Source organism: Xenopus tropicalis, chromosome 4 (assembly GCF_000004195.4).
Source record: "Xenopus tropicalis strain Nigerian chromosome 4, UCB_Xtro_10.0, whole genome shotgun sequence".
NCBI lineage: Eukaryota > Metazoa > Chordata > Amphibia > Anura > Pipidae > Xenopus > Xenopus tropicalis.
This window is the reverse complement of record NC_030680.2, coordinates 134738901-134755997: the sequence shown is the minus strand read 5'-3', so window position 1 is coordinate 134755997 and position 17097 is coordinate 134738901. Positions and strand designations below refer to the sequence as shown.

The following is a 17097-nucleotide window of genomic DNA, read 5'->3' as shown; positions in this document are numbered from 1 at the left end:
TATGCCGCCACCGCCTCCCCTATGGATAGCACAGCAACCCCCAGAACATAATTAAACACCTTAGGGACCATTTAATGGCTATTTCCAAATGCTAACAAACTTCCAGAGCAAACCCCTGCCAGGTTCACCTCCCACAGGCAGCATAGGGCAGGCAGAGTACAGCACACACACAGGCAGCATAGGGCAGGCAGACTACTGCCTGTGTGTGCGCTGTACTCTGCCTGCCCTATGCTGCCTTTGCATGCCATACACACATGCAGCATAGGACATGGCAGTATATACAGGGACAATGGTGGCACTGCTCCTACAGTCTGGCAGAGGTGTGGGGGCTTACAGTCTGAGCCTGAGGGGGTGAACAATGCAGGGGGCCAGTTAATCTTAGTACAAATACCATTTAAAGCTTACACAAAGGTAAGCAGTCACAGCAGCCACACAGAGGGGGACTGCAGGCCACCAGTTGGACAGATTTGCTCTATAGTTACACCACTGGGCAGAATAGAAAGGTTGATTGATTGAAAATGAATCAACTGAAAATTTTTATCATCTTGTCACAAAAGATGGAATACTAACATAATAGGTGAAACTTATGGATTTAGAAACCTGTTTTGGTCTTTACCTGAATAAGAGTTGTATCTATTAAATTTAGGCAGTTGTAACTCACCCGTGGTGGATAGTGATACTATACTCCATGTGAGGATAAGCCCACAGTCACTCAGTTTTACCCACAGTCAACTGCACAGACAGCATGCATGGGTTAATAAGTTTAAATAAACAGGCGACACTAGCGAGTAAATCACTTGTATTTCAGTAGAAAAATTTACATTGAAATCATGCACTAATATACAAAAACACCAACAGGCACAATGTCACATGGGCCATAAGCATTCAGTTCCAAAGGCAAAAGGTGTAAATATTTCCAAATAATTACAATGAATTGCCTTGTTTACAGACGAGTTGACAAAACAGTGAGGTCTCGGCGTGACGATCCACGCGCAGATAATGCACCTCACAAACTGTGCAATAGTAACAGTCTCAGTGAAACTCTATTTAGCCACAAACTCATTAAATGGCCACTGCAGCATGGATATAATAATTGCAGGCTAGCCTGTAAGCACATAAAGGCACAGGAACAAAAGTCATTTCCATTAGTCAATTCCTCAGATACTTTTTGCTGCCATAAATATGGCATTTACCGGAGAAGTAATAAAAAAAGCAGAGGAACTTTGGCCAGCTTTGATGTACATCCCTTGGCTTTAGTCAGTCCATCAAGAAGGTTGGCACGCTCTTTCTAAAGGCAGTAGATCCCTTTCACCCATTCTTCTGGGTTCAGAATTGCTGAATAATCATTTTCTTCTTCACATCATGTGTGAATCTGTTCATCTTGAACAAATCACTGTCGTAAAAGGCTGAGAGGTTGTGGATGTTTATCTGGCGAGCCTAAACACATGAGAAGTGTTAAACATTTGTTTCAAAAAGAACAAAAAGGAGCTAATAGATTTCAAACCCTTCATAACTCTCCAAATTTGAACTTACAGGATTTAACTTTACCCATGCCTTCAGTGTAATGTATTTCAGAATATAGTTCTATAGCACTCACATTACAAAGCTGTTTACAGTTTTCAATCCATTCACTATGGTCAGAATCAGGAGATAATTAACCACCCCCTTATGTAGTGTGGAAAGAAATGGGTATGTCATGGGTAAACCAAGCATGTAGATCCCATGATCTGAGAACTGCAAGGCAGCAATGCAAACCACTGCAGCACAGTGACCATAGGGGGGTGTGTACTGCGGCACACTAAGATTGTACAGAGCTGTATTCTTGTGGCACTTTATAAATAAAAGTTATACATACAAAACATACCTTATCTACAAGATCTTTTTCTGGCACTTCTATAGTATCCTGCTGTGCCCCATACCGATTCCTTTGATAACTCGTTTGTTCAGCTACCAGTTGTTTTAGTACAAAGAGCAGAAGTTCATTATTGTCTCTTCTGAATGCCAGGTAACGAGCAAAAGTCTAAGAAAAAAATATAATCAAATAAAGGAAGAGTTCAACTTAACACAATTCCAAGCACAAAATAAGTTAAAATGTACAAATCCCTACAGGAGCTTATTCAGTTTGTTTAGCCCAGGGGAGCAATAAGAACCCATTTTAGTAGTGGAAGTATAGCAGAATGACATGTTCACGCAGACTGAGTTTTCTAGTAACATTGTGCTGGAAACACACCTTTCTCATGCTCCTCATAACACTGAACTTCTGTGTGTCAATAAAACTCTCTAACATAACCCTGATGGCCATGTTTACATCATCCTCCACCACATAGTCTCGCAGATGCATTCGGGCATGAGCCTCAGCCATGCGAATCATAGACTCAATATGTCGCACAGTAATTGGGATGCTGCCGGTAGCCTAAGGCAATACAGAAGAGAAACACTGGTTAGTTAGATAAGCAGACACTAAGCAATTATACAGACCTGTTCATTGCAATAACTGCTTATATAAAATGAGAAATACACAAATACAGTCCAGCCCTTTTCAGCTGTACTAGTCAGTAAAACAAAATAACTCCAATTAAAAGTTAACGCAAGGCACTCCTTAGCACAGCAGCCTTTGACTAATTGTTGCTAAATACCCAGCAAGAAGGGCTGTGGAGCAATGCTGTGTAATCATCAGAAAAGTTGCATTAAGGGGCTATATATAAGCGTGAAAACCATGTTCTCTTTTAAAGTAACATTTGGTGTTTAAGCAAAGATCATCCATCATATCTAGCAGATTTTTACTTCTACCAGTAAAAGTCATACATGTATAGATAAGTTTTATGTGGCATATGCTGTATATATGTAAAATATTTAGCAGACAAAATTAAGTTAAATTGTATGAATTGTTTGATGCCTACTGACATGTCTTACTAATAGAGAGGGGCTGTTGGCTAACAGATGGGTGAAGGCTGCAACATTTGTCATTTCAATAGCAATCAATTTTACACAAGAATATATTCTTAAATTGAATGTATGATTACTATAAAGCATTACTCTTACTTGAGACACATACAAAGCAGCAAGTAACTTGAAAGCACAACTATATACATAGAATAACTATGTGTACCTACTAATGTATGATAAGAACCCAGACAAGACGACATTATATTATAAAGTTTAAGTTATAAAACAGTCTTAATTAAAATTCTCCTGTTTAAAATGCTGTGTGGATAAACCCAATGATGAGTAAGGAGAAATCTTGACTCACTTTACGTGTACCTGTACTGTTAGCTAAATACTGAAAATAAAAACACTTAAAAGATAAAACGTCGAATTCCAAACTGATGTCTGTTTCCAGCATCTAATTTAAAATGATTTGAGGGACATATTTGAAAACTAACAAATGTCATTTTAAATTTGCAATGTCCAATACTTATTTTATGTACATTATAAAGATTACACATTATATTAATATTTGATATTATAAATTAAGTATTCACTTTACCATAGACTCCTTCCTAAGGTCACTGTACATTTTGGCCACTTTGTCTTGGTCCATCTGATTTAGCTTAGGATGAATCTTCTCCTTAGAGTACATAATATATTTCTTCAGCACCTCTTGTGGCAAAGGTTCTACTCCAAATGTATTAGGCAGCGCAAATTCCTCTCCATTAGCAATGTCCTTGCTACTAGGGTGATGCTTAATGTGACTGCCAACAACAAACCTTGCCAACATCTCGTCCTGCAATGTAAATAAATGAAATATTAATATATTATGTATTCTTATTGAGGCAGTCTTCCTAAACCCTCTTTTCAAGGACAACAAATCTGGCTACTAGAGCAACATCAATTATTGGGACGTCACTAAATATACAGTATATAGTTTAAAGGATACCTACTGTATATTAGAAAACAATGGTTTCCCCACTAGATCTGCAGTCTATAAAAAAAAGCCTAAATTCTGGCTAAAGGATAATATTTTTGTAAGCAAATGCCCCTTAAAAAAAGAAGAGCAATGTAACCACCAACAGGGGGGGAACTCCCAGTGTGAAGCTGTTGGGGCACATAAATGTGGATAATAAGTCAGTGCCCTAAGCTTGCACATTATGCACAAGCATGCAATGCCGGTTGGGCCGCCTAGGGTGCCCGGCTGGCATGGCCCACAACTGCCTGTCTGCTCACACTAGTAGCTTCCATCAGTACTGTTTCCCCCAACCAGACTGCACACTAATAGACTGCACTTTCAGTGGGGCTTCACTATTTTTCTACGCCATGTCCACAAGACGTAGGATGTAGTCTGGAAAACCGAATGGACCAACAGCTATACTGAGGGGTCACAGGGTGCTACAATATATTTTATATAAATTTCTATTACCCAATTTTGTTACACAATTACACAATTTTGTACACTATAGTTTTACTATATTCCAAAGTGCTATTTAAGACAAACGGTAATTTAAAATCATATTTGTCAATAGTGCTTCAAGGCTACATACCTGAACAGGGTCTACAGTGTCCCGAACTACACACAGTATGTCAAACCGAGACACAATGGGCTCGGTCAGATCAACATTCTCCGAAAAAGTCAATGAAGGATCATAACGGCCACCTAAAAAGGAATATGTCAGACTTAACTATAGCTGTTTTAATGTGCCTTCAGCCACACAAGTTAAAAAATACATTCAAGAGCTCACCAATAGGGTTAGATGCAGCTATAATAGTACACCGAGCCTGCAAAGAGGTTACAATGCCAGCCTTGGAAATAGAAATACTTTGCTGTTCCATAGCTTCATGAATACTGGTTCTGTCCTGGTCATTCATCTAGAAAAAAAACCAAAACATTTTCTAACCAAACAGCAATACACACATTCGGGCCACATCAAGCATTGTAAGATTTGACCCTTTCTGGCGGATTCTCAGCCTGCAGATAAACACGGGGCTAGTATATGCCCCTACCATTGAATAGGCACTCTTCTCTGCCTGCACCTGGAGACACTATTGGCTAGGGTGAAACACCGAGTGGAACTCTGCCCCGTGTGCCTGCACCCAGGACAGGTTTCTGGTGCAAAGAAGAGCGTTGATTCAAGCATAGGGGCAGATTCTTGCCTTGTGTTTATCCACAGGATAAACCTTATTCTGTAAAATCAAGGTGATGCCGATAAACTTAGAAAAAGATGCCTCCAGAGATCGTTTCTCAAAATCTCCATTGGCAAAAAAAAAAAAAAAAAAATCCCACCGCAACAGCTTTAAATTACTGTGCCCATGGTACCTATATACTATTCACAGTGCATAAAATAGACTTCACACCTTTGGTCTAATACCAGTCACTGCCTTTTGTACTAAAATGGGGTTAATACAACTAGTTTACCTATCCACTACTACAACCACTATGAACATAAAATGTAGGTACTGACCTTGTCAAACTCATCAATTAAGCACACACCCCTGTCTGCCAAGACAAGAGCTCCAGCCTCCAATGTCCATTCCTTAGTAACTGGATGGCGCTGCACGTAGGCTGTCAGACCCACAGCAGAGGCACCCTGCCCTGTGGTGAAAACTGCTCGACTGGCTACTTTTTCCACATATTTCAGAAACTGAGATTTTGCAGTTCCTGGATCACCACACAAAAGGACATTAATATCACCACGGACTTTGTGTTTCCCTCCTGCCAAATTGGAACAGAAAATTGAAGTTTAATGTTAGTCATTGAGATTAGGTGTCAGTGTATAGCTAAAAATTCTCTGCTCATGTTTATATTAAAGAATTTCTAACAATCCATCTTAATTTTTATTGTCCTAGTAACCTTTGTAAAAATTAAAGCAGTACCAAAAACGTAGATTTTTTTTTAACATACATTGTGCATTTGCTGAAAGGGCATGTAAAGTCAAAAGCTAAATTCCAGTCTCAGGTTCTCCACAGGCTGCACTACTTTGAAAACATATAAGCTCTGCTCCAAGTTCTGGATGGCAGGAAAGCAGTTTCTGACTGAGGTTAACTTTAGTAAGAAGCAAACAAAAAATGCTCCAGAGCTAGTGGAGCGAAGAGGGGCTTGCCTCATTGAGAGGAATCAGGTTTTTATAAAAATAGTACACTTTAATGGGATGTATATCGCAAATAGGCTTCTATAATTGAGAACCTGGTACTGGACTTTTAGTTTGACTTTACATCCCCTTTATTATTACAAAACATTGGACTATCAATCATTCTGTATACAAGCTATAATTTGTCTCTGCTTTACCTCAAAGTTCTGCTAAATCTATAACCATGTCAAAAAAAAAAAAAACAAAAACGTGTTATTCCTTTTGATTATTTAGTACCACTATGCCCTAATAACTAATTTTAGTCAATTCAAAGCAAATATTAGAATGTACAAAGCAAGCAAGGAAAAAGGTGTGGATGTGATGGGGGGGTGGGTTTGCAACATTTCTATTTTTTTTTTACATATATTTTGGGACTTATCGATTTGTTTCCAAAATAATAAAATTTTTACATCATACCATGTCATACTTTGAATTGTGGACTGTTAAATAACAAATTGGTTGTGGGAGGGTGTTAATGTATGTGGTCCAATAGAAATGTTTGTTTTGTTGGTCATAGTTTCCAAACAGTCCATGTGGAAAATGTATTGTAATTTCTATTGAGTGTGTGTAATGGATGGAGTTTTTGTAGAGAGCCATTGGTTTAGCATGGCCTTTTCAGGAAGCTGCTAAGAGATCACATTACTAAATAATAGCCCGTCTATTTGTAATTGAAGGGGGTTTACCAACCATCTGCATCCAATAAGGTTACTACCAGCCAAAAGTTACATATGCGGTCCACCTGTCTGAGGGGAGATTTCTTGAAGCGTTTTTCAGGAGTTAGATATGAGTTATGCAGTAGTTGAAGGGCAATTTCTTGATATCTGCTAGCTGGTAATAGTTTGTGTATGAAATTTTAAAATCTCTACGGAGTGGAAATTGTTATATAGCAGTTGTCCATTTAAATAGAGGTGCTCCCGCCGTGTCTGTTTATGGCTGATCATAGTGCAATGAAATCTGTGTGGTTGATTGCTTCATGTCCCTGTCTTTCCAAAGATTGTATATTGGGTTATTTTTGTCCGTTTCTTAATCTGTATATTATCTGTCATGTAAAGAGTAGAATTTGCAGGCTGAGAAAAGTGTGTGAGGATGTGAAAGGAAATTTCTTTCAATACGATCTAGGAAAAATGTTATTTTACCACCATATTAAAAGTATACAATTGAAGTGATAGATCTAACAAGCTTTACCAGCTACCTACCAGGATTTTTTGCCTCTCCACCAAATAAAGCAAGTGCCAGTCCTCTCTTAATATCTTCATGCCCATAGATAGATGGAGCAATGCTTGCAAATATCTACAAAGCAAAAAACATTTAGTATGTTTAACATTTTTAAACACACCTAGGAGAACCAATAATTAACATTTCTTTAAAATGTTAATTTCTTACTCTTTCTCCAATCCGTTCATCTTTGGAAAGTGCTACAATTGCCTTGACATCCTCATCTGTCAGCTCCCCCACTGCTACTTTGTCATCTTTCTTAGTGATGTGATTGGCAAGGATAACAGTCGCAAACACTGGGAATCCATTAGCTGTGTTCAGAGATCCATCATAATTATTGTGATAGGTTCCAGTTAGTTCCTAAAAAGAACAAACATACTCGTAAGTGAAACTGGAAATTGGTAACATACAAATACCTTAATTTTACTTAAGCTATTAAAGAGTTTCCTGCAAGAGTAAGGCAAGAATACACTGAACTTACAATTTCATCCCCTGGTTTGCAGCTGTCAACAAGATCAGCAAGCAGGATTGCATCCTTTGAACGTGGCAACCTACCAGCTGCCACTTTTCCTGGACTCTCCTGAATTGTAATGCGCTGATAATTCTGGTAAACAGTCTAATATAGTAAAACAGAAAAAAAAAAAAAGTTAGCCATGAAGTGCAAAGTAATCCCTAGTTAAAAACACATGACTTTTTATTTTACAATAGGCTCTACATCTTTTGCCAACTTAAGGTTTCATCTCTACAGTTCTTGTAAGAACCTCTAGCACAGTACTAATTACCCAGCACTCACCTCTTCCATGTTGATTTCAAAGGGTCCAAGTGACTGACACTCAGGACAAGAGCCTGGCTTTACTTCTTGATTCTGTGACTGGAAGAAAGGCCCAAGGATGAAATTACACTTGTTACAATTGTATTTCACCATACTGAGCTGTGGCAGGACTCCTGTGCAACAGGTCACCACACCACTTGTCCGTATTAGCTGGTTCAAGTGCAGCTGCCTAATGTGAAGAAAAAAAAAACAGATTGACTCATTTTGTTCTTTACACTAAAATTACTAGCAATATATTTTAATCACTGTGCAAACAAACTTCTAAAGGCATGTGGTTGCCTTGGGATGGCACAGAAGCTCAAAACAATGTACAATGTTTCTGAGTTACTACTGCAGTTAAGCTTTTGTTCTCCTTTAAAGAGGGTCTGGTTGGGGCGATTGAGGTAGGGAAGAGCAGGACAGCTTCCCAAAAAATGTAATGTTATATTATATTTCAAATCTGCAGAGGCAACTTTAACAATAGCAACCAAGTTTTATAATTAAAGGGGTTGGTCATCTTTACATTAACAGTATGTCATGTCATAATTTCTTAGCAATTTATTAGATTGCCTGGTTGCTATGTTAAAAGGGATCCCAAAACTAATCCCAAACAGTTATTCAACAAATAATTTATCAAGTTTATCAAGACCTATAGCAAAGGGTTTCAAAATATCAGTCTACATAATACCAAGAGGCAGTATAAAGTAGAATACCGCTTTAAGGATTACACAAGGGCTAGATTACAAACCATAATCAACAGTTCACTCCTGTTTTCAGCCAAAAAAAGGACAGATTACTATTAGTGCACCTGGCAAATATTTTCAACTAACATTTCAGGTGTGCCCTGTAGACCTAAGGATATGGATATTTTCCTTGACATCCATAAAGCTGCTCTGGTAAGGCAAGCAGCACATGTATCCAATTATTTTCATTGCTGGATATAAAAATAAAATAGTATTGGATAAGTGCAGAGATTCTGCTGTATGCTGAATATGATCTACCCCTATGACACAAGGACTTTTCCCAGTTTGCATGTGAAACCTTTTATAAGAAAAGATACAAGATCTCAAGTTAACTTTGCATTCAGACCCTTACCTTAAAGACCGTAACTCTTCTACCAAAGGAAGATGAGAAATGCGGACATGAATCTCCCGAGCAATTCGGTCATACTTTGGGTACATGACCAATACTACCTCCTTGGCAGCTTCATCAAATATCTTAAGCATTTCAGCAGGGGCTTCTGGCAAGAAATATGCTAAGACATGTTCACGAGCAGCAAGATCTTCATAATTTACCACCAGACTTTCCTTGTTCTCTGGAATTAAAGGAGAAAAAAAAAATAGTTCAATAAACAAAAACAGAGCTTTATACAAAGCAATGCATGGAGGCAATTTGTGGATGTGATTTGGTGTATATTCATTTGCTTTTCTAGATACTCTTGGAGATAAATTAGGGTAACACAACAAAGTCTTCATCTATACTGGAGTGAAGGAGTGCAGTTAAGTATTAGATTTAAAGTGTGAGGGAAGGACAAGGAAAGCTTGACTTTATAGTCTGGTTAAGGTATACCCATTGCTTATTTGCAAAAGGCTAGATCCTTTTAAAAGGAAGTCAGTCACTTAAGCTCAATATTAAATAAAATATATAATCTTTCCTTTTCTCTCCGCACTTCAGCCAATGGGATTCTCAATCATACCTCTTTTTCTCTACTTAAAGATGGCTGATAAAAAGCAGAGACCTTCCTTACTGGTAAATAAGGAATGCATACCTTTGCACATGTCACTGATTTTCTCCTTGAAGACATTATGCCCATGCTCATCAACATGAGTTCTCAGGAAATTCTTGAAGCGATGATATATCTCCAGTCGAGTGGCTGCCATTGACACCCATTCTCTTACTGTGTGACCCTTCATATCTTCCAGGTTTTCAATGCTCTCAATCATCTCTTCATCTTCCTCGGGAGCCCCTTCAGCCGCCCGCTCAGCCATCCTGCGCTTCCGAGCTGGCCTATCTTCATCCTCTTCATCACTGTCTGAAAGATTAAGCATTTAAGAGAACTGATTTACAGAGGCTGATAATTATGATAATCCTGAAAAGTTACAACTTTTAAATCAAACTCTAAAATAAAAAGTGAAATCTCAGCAAGAAACATACCATAGAGAAGGCCTCTTCTCATACGACCAAGCTCATGTCCCATCTCCCTGTCTCGCATTCTCATTGCCTGCTCTGCTGCATCTCGCTGGCTGGCAGTCAGATCTTCAACATCATCTTCATCATCCAATCCTTCTGCCTCATACCTATCCAGCTCAGAGATTGCCCGGTAATCCCTAAAACATAAAAAATTTTAAGGGTTGGCACACCGGCATATTCTTCTTTCTTTAAAATAAAGACTTGTTTGAAGCAAGTCCCGAGTGCATCAGTATTACACCTTACCTTTCCATGGCATCTCCTATAAGTTCCTCTCCATCTTCTTCCTCCTCTCGAGGCACCTCATCCCCAAACATACCCTCCGATTCATCCTCAAAAGGTGGAAGGTCACGGCCAGGGCTGGAGGTCAAGGCATCACGCCGAGACCCTGTCCTTGGACTTGTTGCAATATTGAATGACTCGGAAGAATCCTGTATTTTGCAGAAAAGCAACTTAATGTCTAAGTGTCAAGTAAAGGTGCTTCAACTGTTTGCCACTATTTGCAGTTATTTCTTTGTAGAAATTCTAGTTAGCTCTTAAATCAAAAAAAGTCCTATGTGCAGGATATTCTAATTTTATAATGTGCTTTTGATAACAGGGTAAGATGTTACAGATGTGATAAGCAAAAGCACACCAGGTCTAAACTGGAATTCAAAATAGGCCCAGGTATTTACAGTACCCAGAGGACCAAACAGGCCCCCAACCCAATAAATAGTGACTTACAGCAGCCCCTTTGGTATTTGTCAAAATGCACAGATTTTGTCTGGTAGTAAAGGTAATAGAGAAAACATAGGGACACAATAAATAAATAAAATTAACCACTTAACTGCCTGGGATTTATATCTGTACCTATCCAGTTTTTTAAATTACATAGGTTAATACTCCTGTATAGTCACTTCAACAAAACCCAAATTCACTGGGGGGTGCCACTGTTAGGCCCCCCTCTAGTGTGATTAAATGCTAACTGGACAGGGGATTCTTGACTTTAAAAGCCAAGGGAAAATAATGGAATTCATTTAAGGATGCTTTGGGCAGGCAGCTGTTTCACTGACATTTTAGAGCTTAACACTTTGCACACCAGCCAGCATAGAATCCAGGATCCTGACAAAATTATCACTTTTAAAACAGATTTTACATTTTTTTTTTTTTTTTAAAGTGTTTATTTATTTGTTTTATTTAACAAACAGACATTGACAATAAAAAATAAACATGGTCAGTTCAAGATACAGGTCGTCAGTTTACAAGGATAACCATGCAGTATTTATGTTATACATAAGTTATAAAATACGGTATAATAAACAGGATGTATCTCCTTATTTATTTTTGAATTACTACTAGTTAGAGAGTAGCTTTTTCTCCCAGCCCTGTGTTATAGCCCTGGTCGTTTTCGCTTAGGCCAAGGGGTAGATGTCCACCCATGGACCCCACACTCTGTCAAATTTATCTGGATTTCCCCTGGCTTCATAGGTAAGTTTGATCATTGGTAACATTTTATTTACTAGGTTAAGCCATTGAGAAACAATAGGAACAGTGGGTTTCAGCCACTGCAGAATTATGGATTTTTTGGCATAGAATAGTAGCGATCTGCACATTGTGCGGGTTTTGTTAAGTGGTATTAACAAGAAGAGACAGAATTCAATTGCTACGATGTGTGGTATGGCTAAATTATCATTTAAGCACTTCATGATTCCTTTCCAGTATTTTTGTATCTGGGGACAAGACCATATAACATGATAGAAGTCTGCATGGTTAGCCTTACATCTGGGACAGTCTAGAGATCTGAATAAGAAATTATATGCCGAGTCAGTAGCCTCTTCCCACTGATCTTCAAAAATTGTTGGGATAGATTGTTGCCATTTGGTAAGTGCTCTATCAAAGGACAGATTTTACATGTCTAGTTTGACTTTTGATCTAAACTGTGCGTTCAGTGGCAACTGGTTTGGCTTGTACCAGCCACAGAATGATTCAGTACCGAGACATGCACAGCAAAGCCTTTCCCCTATCAGCCAATCAAACACAGCTCCCAGCATGCAGCAGCCTTGCCTATCAGACACTGGGCATTTTGTTCCAACACCTGGAGGTTTACTATCCCAATTGTTACTGGCCATCTTCCTTTACTAAACAAACTAACATCTATAGTCCCTTATTCTGGCACCAGTTTGCCTTACAGCACACACACTAACAGCTATATTCCCTTATTCTGGCACCAGTTTGCCTTACAGCACACACACTAACAGCTATATTCCCTTATTCTGGCACCAGTTTGCCTTACAGCACACACACTAACAGCTATATTCCCTTATTCTGGCACCAGTTTGCCTTACAGCACACACACACTAACAGCTATATTCCCTTATTCTGGCACCAGTTTGCCTTACAGCACACACACACACAAACAGCTATATTCCCTTATTCTGGCACCAGTTTGCCTTACAGCACACACACACTAACAGCTATATTCCCTTATTCTGGCACCAGTTTGCCTTACAGCACACACACTAACAGCTATATTCCCTTATTCTGGCACCAGTTTGCCTTACAGCACACACACACTAACAGCTATATTCCCTTATTCTGGCACCAGTTTGCCTTACAGCACACACACACACAAACAGCTATATTCCCTTATTCTGGCACCAGTTTGCCTTACAGCACACACACTAACAGCTATATTCCCTTATTCTGGCACCAGTTTGCCTTACAGCACACACACACACAAACAGCTATATTCCCTTATTCTGGCACCAGTTTGCCTTACAGCACACACACACTAACAACTATAGTCCCTTATTCTGGCACCAGTTTGCCTTACAGCACACACACACTAACAACTATAGTCCCTTATTCTGGCACCAGTTTGCCTTACAGCACACACACACTAACAGCTATATTCCCTTATTCTGGCACCAGTTTGCCTTACAGCACACACACTAACAGCTATATTCCCTTATTCTGGCACCAGTTTGCCTTACAGCACACACACACTAACAGCTATATTCCCTTATTCTGGCACCAGTTTGCCTTACAGCACACACACACTAACAGCTATATTCCCTTATTCTGGCACCAGTTTGCCTTACAGCACACACACACTAACAGCTATATTCCCTTATTCTGGCACCAGTTTGCCTTACAGCACACACACACTAACAGCTATATTCCCTTATTCTGGCACCAGTTTGCCTTACAGCACACACACACTAACAGCTATATTCCCTTATTCTGGCACCAGTTTGCCCTACAGCACACACACACACACACACACACACTAACAGCTTTTATGCACTAGATTCCAATAATAATTACAGGCCTGCACTAAGTCTATCTATACACTGGTAGCTTAGAGTGGGGGAAGAGGTGCGGGCAGTGTTGGCTAGCTGAACCCATGGAGCGCAAAGTAGTGCAGTGAGTGCGCCAGGCCAAGCTCAGTGGGCTCAGCTGCCCAACATACACCGCCTACCCACTAACTAACTATAATAAAGTACGCAATAATAAAAAGGCAAACTAGTTTGTTGGTAACATGGCCACCTAGCAAGCCCTGACTATACGTATTAAACACAATGCGTCCAACTTACGGCCATGATGCTGTTGCTGCGCTCTCCTCACTCCGGCACCAGTGTGAGAAGGTTTGGCGCGAAAAGCCCATGTGATCAGCTAAACCCGCGAAAAGATGACACAGACAAGAAGAAACCCCGCCCTAAGCTTATTAATTTGGAATGACAGCGACGCGATTTGCCTTCCTGTTGGAGGAAATGCTTTGCTTACGTTTGAAAATGGGAGGTGGCCTTAACCTGGGAAAGATTAAAAAAGCCGGGGAAATGCGCGTCCACTGTTGCCCCTAGCGGTGTGTGTGTGTAAGTGCATAGGGAGAAGGTTTGTGGGTGGAAGGTGCTGTCCCGGCTTTGGGCTCTCTCTGCACAGGGGGGTGCGTTGATGTAATGAAGTCCAACAAACTTTGCCTTAGTTATTATATTAGTTCCATTCTCTGTATTTTCTGATTTACACTTGTGTGTATTATAATAAATACAATTAAGTATAAATACACAGAGTAAGTGCCATGTGGTATGAGACACAGTAGGAAGGTGGCCCCTGCCCAGCAGAGCTTACAATCTAAGTGGGTGGGTAACAAACAAGAACAAATTGGCAGGTAGCAGTGGGCCCCATGGCCAACTCAAGCTGGGCATATCGGAGAAAGATCCGCTCATTTGGTTTGGTTGCAAAATACTTCTTTCCATGTATGTTACCAGATCGCCTGAAAAATCAAGGGTCAATCAAATAGAAGTCACCTTCTCTAGAAAAAAATATTATTCCTCCTATATATGTAATACAGCCAGTATCTATACACCCCTCCTAAAATCGCATTAATTGCACCGCTCATTGGTGACTTCCAAACAAAGTTAGAGCAAGACCAATTAGTATTTACAGCTTTTTACATAGTTTTTTTTGCACAAGCAGTTCACATGTACAATGCCAAACTCTTGGGTGATGTGGCTTAAATATTGCCGCTGTTGGACTCCATTGGTTAATCTGTTGGGTTACTAGCAACATATATTGTCGAGTTCCATAAACCAAAGAATAATTTATAAGCTTCTCACTGAGTTTTAAAGCACAAGTAACCTTTATAAATAAAAACATACATACATAAATCACACTTCACCATCTGAAGATCTGATGGATGAATCTTGATTTAGCTAGTGTTGCCACCTGTCTGGTAAAATGTATTATTAACATGTATTTATAACGTGCCACATATTTTGCAGCACTGTATGATAAAAATGATGTTTAATGACAATGTTATCAATAGTGGAGAAAGAAAAAACTAGCAGGAAGGCAGGTATTTTTTCTAGAAAATGTGGAAAACCTAGATTTGGTGGTTGCCAAATGCTGCCTCCTGGAATAGGTATTGTCAACTGTAAAGTCTGGGGCTGTTTTCCATGGTTCTAAAAAACATAGGGATTAGGTACTTTTGAAATTAAAAGTGGCATCCTTACCAGCCTGTGGAAATGACACTTGATCATGACATCAGAAAGCCAATATTTTTTGAGAACTACTAGATTACAGGACTGTACTACTAGGCATCATGGTCTATTAGAAAAAAAAAAGATACTGAAATAAAAGAACCCCCTGGAGTTTCTGTGGATATAGAGATTAGTATAAACAAATAACTCATATTTACAATTGGTTGAGATGTGTAGCTGTCATAGATTTTACTACTAGGTTGTGGTGCTGGACTGTCACACATAACTTTTAATTAGCTATAAACAAGCAAGTCAGAGACTGGAAAGCAGCAGGTATATTCACTTACTGATCCAAAGTAGTTACATAATTATTTACATTTGTGCCCTTTGGTAACTGTAATGCACACTTTCATTACTGTCAAAAATTAAATTACCTGACAGTTTTATGTTTATCTTATCTGTTGGAACTTTATAGTTTCTCGTCACTTTCTCTTTACCCTGGCCTTCCCCATTAAAGGAGACTTATTGGATAAATGGGAAAAACGCTAATTTTGTAGGCAATTATGAATAATATACGGTGCTGGTTTCATTTTGGGCTAAACATTAATCCTATCTGTAACAATGGCCCCTTTATTGGAGCTCCCTATAGATCCTATCACTTCGCCGTCCAGTGTGAAATGGAGAGTGGGCGTGTCCTAACGGTCCCTGCCAGAAGCACAGTAGGAGGGGGAGAGCCAATCACAGCCCTGCACTCACACAAGCAAAGACCAGCTTTAGTTCCCTATCAGGTCAGCCTAGCTGCTGATTGGTTCCTATCCTACAGTGCAGTGTACGGAGGGCCGCCGGCTCCCCAGCTCATCCAGAGAATTCAGCCAGCAGGAAGTGGAACAGAGGGGCGGGGCTAGTGGGTTTTGGTGGAATTTCACAACATTTTTAAGCACAATCCTTCTATATCTAGAGGAGTATAATTCACTGGTACATTCATAATTTTTATAGGATATGTCTCTTTTAAGGGCAGTGGCACATGTAGAGATTAGTCACCAACAATAAATCTGTGTTACTGCCGGCGACTTATCTCCTTGACATGCCATCCCACCGGCAAGAATCTAAATCGCCGTTGGGATGGCATATGCATCACTTTGGTTTCCCGAAGTTGCCTCTCAAGGGGACTTCAGGAAACCAAAGTGACACGTATGCCATCCCACTGGCGATTTACGTTGTTGCCGGTTACATTTCCAACAGTCATGCCGCCACTTTGTTGTGGTGTCCCAGGCATGCCTCTATAAAAGATTGGTACATCATCTGCAGTATAGAAATAAGCAAAGAAGTTTTGTACTGCGCATATACTAGCCCAGGGTGGCAAAAGAGATGCCTTGGACAGCAGAACATATGGTGTTGTGTCATTTACAGGAAAAGCAGTGACAGCCCTGCATAGTAGGAAAAGAGTAATTTAGCAAAATCACTATGGGGTCCCAAACAATTTACTTTCTCCCTCATTAGAGGCATATTTTTCTTATGAGGTTCATTAGAGTTGGGCTCCGAGGTTCTGCTTGTTTTACAGAAATGAGTACAAAACTAGGATGTGGGTTACTTTATTTATTAGATTGCTTTTTTATATTCAACTTAGTGCCCACCAGTGATAGCGCTGGACTCTGCCCCATTATGTTATTCATAATTACTCAATTTCAAAAACATAAGTTAGAGCTTGCAATAGTTTTAAAGGGACAGTAACACCAAAAAAAATGAAAGTGTATGAAAGTAATAACAATGTAATATACTGTTCTCCTGCTTTGGTGTATTTTCTTTAGAAACATTACTATAGTAAACAAAGCTGCTTTGTAGCCATGGGGGCAGCCATTCAAAG

General features: G+C 39.5%; 1 protein-coding gene across 1 annotated transcript; it reads right to left on the bottom strand.

Moving 5' to 3' along the window:
• Positions 1 to 782: 782 nt before the first annotated feature.
• Positions 783 to 13909, bottom strand: mcm2 (minichromosome maintenance complex component 2). Its single transcript, NM_001006771.1, is given in 16 exon segments — positions 783 to 1437; positions 1865 to 2020; positions 2231 to 2413; positions 3488 to 3724; positions 4479 to 4591; positions 4677 to 4803; positions 5397 to 5647; positions 7259 to 7352; positions 7446 to 7637; positions 7759 to 7893; positions 8071 to 8278; positions 9184 to 9403; positions 9857 to 10120; positions 10243 to 10415; positions 10522 to 10706; positions 13851 to 13909. Coding segments are annotated over 16 exon segments (2655 nt in total). The 5' UTR covers positions 13857 to 13909; the 3' UTR covers positions 783 to 1326.
• Positions 13910 to 17097: the final 3188 nt, after the last annotated feature.